Below are 6,678 nucleotides of genomic sequence, written 5' to 3' on the forward strand. Positions count from 1 at the left end.
AAAATTTGGAGAAATTGTGTCTTTGTGTAAAAGTGTTAAGAAATTATTTTGTGGGTATATGCGTATCACGACCCCAAGCCGAGATGTGGCATTATCTCAATGGAGCTTCTCTGGTACATCAGGAGCATATAAAACTAAGTAATGTTCCCTAGGCTTCTGCTGGGCAACAAAAGGCATGGTCAAGATGGTAACACTCTTGGTAGGACTCTATGGCCCCTCTATTAGCAGGGGCTAGAGGATGACTAGTCACGTACGCGCCGAGCACGGAGCTGAGCTTCGCTCGTTATGAAGTCATATGCACAATCGTTACCCGTGGTGTGATAAAGGGAGCTAGGGTGTGCGGATGGTCCCTAGGGGAGACCGTGGCACATGCATAAATAAATGATTGTATGGACTTTATTTGGATCACAGCCCCATGCTTAGATGGGTTATTATCCCGGTGGAACTCCTATGGTCACTTGGAAGCGTGTAAAACTGAGTGACGTCCCCTAGATTGTCACAGGGTGACAACGTACTTGTACGAGATGGGAACGCTCTCGTGCTAACTCTGTGGCCCCTCTTCTAGTGGGGGGCTAGAGGATGCCTAGTCACGTATGATTTGGGCGTAGAGTTAAGTATCGCTCATTACGAAGTCACATACATAGTCGTTACCCGTGGTGTAATGAAAGAAGTCAGGGTGTGTAAATGGTCCCTAGGGGAGACCATGGAATTTTATGGTATTCATAATTAATTGAATGCTATCTAAATGGAAAAGTGATTTTTGGCATGACTGGTTTAATCAATGTCTTTGTGTAAAATGATAAAGAAACAAAAATAAAAATATAAAAGTAAAAAAAGGGTATCTAAAACTTCAATCAAAATCAACATATGAAAAATGATATTCACGACCCAATTGCACTTTATTTATAAGATATCAATAAAATAATATTTTTTTTTAAATTTCAAATACATCAAATCAAAATCAAATTTAAAATAAATATTTTGAAAAATATTATTTTATTGAAAGGTTGTTGAAAATTTTTAAAGAGCAGTTGTTTTATCTTTTCTCTTATGAAAAAACTCTACCTATAATCCTTACATCATACTCTACTCATAATTTTTTTTATTATTTATTCTTTTCTCTTATTAAATATGTGGTGTATAAATTTTTTTTTTCAAAGAGTCGAAGTCACAGGTCCATTAGTGACCTCTTCGCAAATTTTATTAAAAAAAACCTCACTTATGACGGAGGAATACCATAAAATAACAAGGAAAAATATAGTTACAAGCATAATTGTACACTAATCTGTGCACCAATGTGATGTGATTGGTCAAAAAGTAGATTTTATTGAAAACAATATTAATTTAAATTTTAAATATGAATAAATCAGTATTGGTATACAGATTAGTGCACGACTGTGCTTGTATATAACAAAACTCAAACAACAATCCAGCAAAGACAAAAATCCTCAAGAACCAAACAAAAAAAAAAAAAAAAAAAAAAACCCAACCACCCCGAAAATAAGACTATCCAACTATGCATCCAACCCTGTTTGCCAATTATAATCTAGCCGAAAAAAGCCCAATCTCACTAATCTAACTGAGACTACAAGACCAACAACTTAAAACTACAAGGCATTACCCAAAGCCTCTAGTCTAAGCAATCCTCTAACACGATGCGGTAGAACATCTTGAATTCCATACCTCCTAGCCAAACCAGCTTCGCCTTGTCTAGCAAAAAAATCTGCAATTTGATTCGCCTCTCTATAAACATGGGAGATGCTATAGTGCACGCCGCAGAGAATTTCTAAAAGTTCTTCCCAGTAGTCCCAGAGATACCAAACCGAACACATCCTATTTGAAAGCCAGTGCACCACCAAGGACGAATCACTTTCAATTTCAACATGGAAAAACCCCAGCTCCTTAAAAGCTTCACCCCTAAAACGAGTGCTCGCATCTCAGCCGCATTATGGGTACCAAGGCCAAACATATACGAGAAAGCAGCCTTGAAGACTCCTCTTTCATCCCTTATAACACCCCCACCCCCACAATTTCCTGGGTTCCCCAACAACTTCCATCAACATTAAGTTTTACCCATCCATGCCCAGGCTTTTTCCACCGCACTACACAAGGAATACGCTCTAAAACTAGCTTTGGCGTGATCTCCATAGCACGAAGAAACCTCATATCTGTTTGCGAGGGAGGGGTACATTTCATCATGCCTTCCAACATAGTCCGCAACCTGTATTTGATACCTATCCAAACTTCATTTGCTGTGTCATACACTGATCTCATCCGTGCCCTGCATCTTCGCCTCCATAGCTTCCACATGATCAAACACAGAAGGAGACCAACCAGTGTTCCATATTGTGAAGCTCGTCTTGCACAGTCAAAGCACACAATAATTCTAGCCTTCCACGAATTAGTTGCCATATAGTTTACACCCAAAGCTACTGCTGCTTTCCTCCATACTTCCTGCTCAAAAGATCCTGTGCATAGAACATGATCCAACGACTCGAGCTTACCATACTGACAACAGTAACACCTTGATGCCAATTGAATTCCCACTTCTTTTATTCGCGTGTCTACTGGATGACAAGCAAACCAAGATTTCCACATGCATATAGACACACACTTTAGAAGCAGGGGATGCCAAATCCATTTAAACACCAGAACCTCCTCTCAACGGCCACGTACAGTCTCCCATGCACTAGCCGTAGTAAATTTTCCATCTGTTGAAGGTTCCCAAATGGGTATATCTAGGCCCTCCGTAGAGGTTACACCTGATCGCATCTCTAAATTGGCCTGTTCTGCACCCAATAATTCCACTAACATATCAACCTTCCACCCATTTCAATCCCAAACCTCCCTGACCTGCATCTTGTGATGTCGAATGTCCTGACTCTGTGCACATAAAGGACCTGAGGATAACCACCGATCATACCAGAAGGAAGCCTTACCTTCCTTGATTTGAAAACAAACATGCTCTAGCGCTTCAAGAAGGACACGAAGAATAGAGCGCCAAAACCTGGTTCCTTTATCTGGATTGACATCCCGCAAGTGTTGACCTTCTTTTAAATATTTGGCTTTAAAGAACTGGGTCCATCAATTCTCCATTGTCATCATGCGCCATGCAAACTTCATCTGCAGTGATTTCTTTACTTCAACAAAATCTCGAATGCCCAGGCCTCCCTCACAAGTTGGTTTGCAAATATTATACCGGGAACGCCATTTCCGTTTCCCACCCCAGAAAAAGGAGGATAGCATAGCATTAATCTTTGTGAAAAGAAGGTTGGGAATATCCAAGACTGCCAATTGATGGGATGCCCTTGAGGATAAAACATGTTTGATTAAAACGAGTCTGCCTCCTTGCGATAACAGATTAAACTTCCACCCAGCCACCTTGTGCTGAATTTTTGTAATAAGTGGCTCTAAGGTCCACGCCTTTAGATGACCAGTTACTAGTGGAGCACCCAGATAGGTGGTAGGAAATACCCCATCTACAAAGCCTGTTAACCTTAATAAACTTTGCCGCCTAGCGAAACCAATTAGCTTAGAAAGAAAAATGCTCGATTTCTCTTTATTAATAAGTCGACCCGACCACTCCTCATAATGCTTAAGAGTTTTAATAAGCATTCGAATAGACCTCTTCTTTCCATTCACAAACATTAACAGGTCATCCGCATAAAGCAAATGAGAAATCAAGCGCACCCCTCTGGGGTGGTGGAAAGCCCCTATCTTACCATCAGCAAAATTTTTCTTTATGAGTCGAGAAAGCACTTCCTGCAAAATAATGAACAAATAGGAAGATAAAGGACCCCCTTGATGGAGTCCTCGAGTGGGTTGAAAAAATCCTTTGTAAGTGCTGTTCATCAGTATTGAATACCACGGGGAAGAAACACATCCCTTCACCAACCCACAAAACTGCAGAGAAAAACCAAAACTTTTTAGAACTGAAATTAAAAAAGCCCAATCCATCCAGTCATACGCCTTAGCTATATCAATTTTCAACATCACATTTCCTCCATTCGTCTTCTTGTGCAGCGAGTAGACCATTTCCTGAGCCAGGGTGATATTCTCAAAAATGCTTCTACCTGGGATAAAAGCTCCCTGTTCAGAAGCTACCAATCTAGATAATAAACCCGTCATACGCATAACAAATTTTTTTGAGAAAATCTTGTATGCAACACTGCAAAGGCTGATATGCCTAAATTTGTCAAAGCTTTGCGGACTTGGAACTTTCGGAATCAAGACAATGTAGGATGCAGTATAAAATCTTGGCAGAGTAGAACCCTGAAAAAAATCCTTAGCCGCCGCCACTACCTCCTCTTGACAATATCCGAGCAATCCTAGAAAAAAAAAACCGAACCGAACCCATCTAGTCCTGGACTACTATTTTTTGGAATAGAAAGGACAGCAGATTGTACATCAATCTCCGTTGGGGCACGACATAACTCCAAGTTTTCCTCCTCAGAAATGATAGGAAGAATAAGATCATCTAGACAGGCTTCACCATTAGGCCTTGCACCTGTTAAAAAAGTTTTGAAGTACCTCACCGCACCGTCATGAACTGCTTTTGGAGACTCCAGCACTTCCCCATCTGCAAGTTTCATCATGGAAATAAACGACCTCTTCCTTCTTTGAATCACAAAGCATGAAAAAATTTTGTATTCTGGTCCCCCTCCTTTAACCATCTGTTTTTAGCATGCTGAGAAATGCAAATTTCCTCGGGCTTCTCCCAGGCATCTAGCTCAATTCTGGTAAGAAAAAACTCTTCCTCTAACTCTGGCGTATGCCCTTCCTGAAGTTGGGCCTCTAGAATTTCCAAGCGTTCCTCTAAGCTCTTAATAGTATGATCAACACGCCCAAATACCTAATGGTTCCAGGCCTAAATTGCCACTTTTGTTCTTTTCAACTTTGCCGTTAATCGAATCAGCCTTGTTCCATGCGCATCCTCCCTCCACACACCCTCAATGCATTCCCGAAAGGAGGGGTGCGTGCACCACATATTTTGAAAATGAAAGGGTGATGGACCATATCTCGATACTTCCTTTTGAAAGCGAATGATCATCGGATTATGATCCGAAGACTTCCTTTTGCCATACTCAAACTGTGCAGCAGGAAAGAGTTGAAGGAAATTCGCATTCGATAGTGCTCGATCCAACTTTGCCTAGCTTCTGATTGCCCCATTATGTCCATTGCACTAGGACATTTTTCCACCATTAACACCAAGTTCCATAAGGCCACAATTATCCAAACAACAATTAAAATCTTCCATAGCCGATAGAGGCCTCGGATTCCCACCTATACGTTCAGCATCTGACCGAATAATATTAAAGTCTCCTGCCACTAGCCACGGAACCTCCTCCTTTTGGACAAGCTCCAGATCCTTCCAAAGCTCCTGGCGTTCAGATTGACGACATTTTGCATAAACAAAAGAAACCAATAAACTTTGCTCCATCGAACTAAAAATTCCTGATATAAGTTGGTCAGACATATGGGACACCTCAAACTTCAACTCCTCAGACCAAAAGACCCAGATTTTGCCCCCTATCAATTCATTTGCATAGAAATTCGGATAATTCAAAAACTTTAACCAAGTAAGCATCATGGTCTCCTCAGTGAACGGCTCTGAAATAACAACTATAGAAGGCAACAGTTTTCTCACAAGCTTCTTTAACCGACTCTTTGACGTACCCAGACCCCGCACGTTCCACACTAAAATTGTATTGATCATAAATTGAGTTTGGTACGTCGAGTGATCACCCACTAGGACTTCTTCGCACTTGGCCAACTAACTTCCTTCAAAACTTCACACGGATCAGGCAACCCCTTATCCGAATAGTAACCTTTTTCTAACGGAATTTTTTCCAGCACATTGGGGTCCTCCTCATGGTCTGGTGCAATCTCGACGGGAACATACAAAGTCGGCATTCTACATTCCAGCTCCAGAACTTCAGAAACCATATCATGAGTTCTTTGCATTTGATCTCGGACCACAACAGAACCTTCCCTGAAAAAACTATCCGCTTCTACTACACCCACCCAATGAACATCACTACCTTGCTCCACCCGGGTATTTTCATCAGCCACTCCTAATACTTCACCCGCATGGATGCCCTCAACACTAGGCACCTGCACACGCCCTAATGCACAAGGAGATTTTTCTTCATCTAGCACCACTTCCTAGATGAGGAGGCACTGTTACCAACTCATAAGAAGTACTAGCTTCCTTCCCGATCACTTCACCCATAGGCACTATTACCAAATCAGACGATGTCCTAGTTTCCTTCCGGGTCTCTTCAGGGCCAGTCTCTTTACATTTATCCTTTGGGTCCCCTAGATCCTCGTGCCCCAACACCTCCTTGTATGGCTTAGGAAGAACAAAACCAAAAACAATTAAAAAAAATTAAAATACGTGTCGTGTATGGAGATGTTGAGCAGCAAAGCTCATCTCTTATAATATTTGTACGCAGCTTTTTGATTGAGCTGAAATATTGCATATTTTATATATTTAAAACCAATATATTTTAATTTCTTCGTGACATTATTATTAGTTTTAGATGGAAAAACGGTTAATAGGTAAAAATTTGAGTTGTAATTTAAATTGATTAATATCATGGTTTATATTTAAAGTTATAACCTGTAATTTAATTGAGCAATATTTCTTCACATGAGCAATGTTTTTCTTTGATATTA

The 6,678-nt window shown here is 40.6% G+C and overlaps 1 protein-coding gene across 1 annotated transcript; it reads right to left on the bottom strand.

Annotated features, from left to right (window-relative positions):
• Positions 1–3,084: 3,084 nt before the first annotated feature.
• LOC122293613 lies at positions 3,085–4,592 on the bottom strand. The gene is made up of 2 exons (XM_043102148.1): positions 4,344–4,592; positions 3,085–3,762 (listed from the first exon to the last, which is right to left on the bottom strand). The coding sequence occupies exons 1-2, from the start codon at positions 4,590–4,592 to the stop codon at positions 3,085–3,087; spliced, it is 927 nt and encodes a 308-aa protein (XP_042958082.1).
• Positions 4,593–6,678: the final 2,086 nt, after the last annotated feature.

Source organism: Carya illinoinensis, chromosome 14 (assembly GCF_018687715.1).
Source record: "Carya illinoinensis cultivar Pawnee chromosome 14, C.illinoinensisPawnee_v1, whole genome shotgun sequence".
NCBI classification, from domain to species: Eukaryota; Viridiplantae; Streptophyta; class Magnoliopsida; order Fagales; family Juglandaceae; genus Carya; species Carya illinoinensis.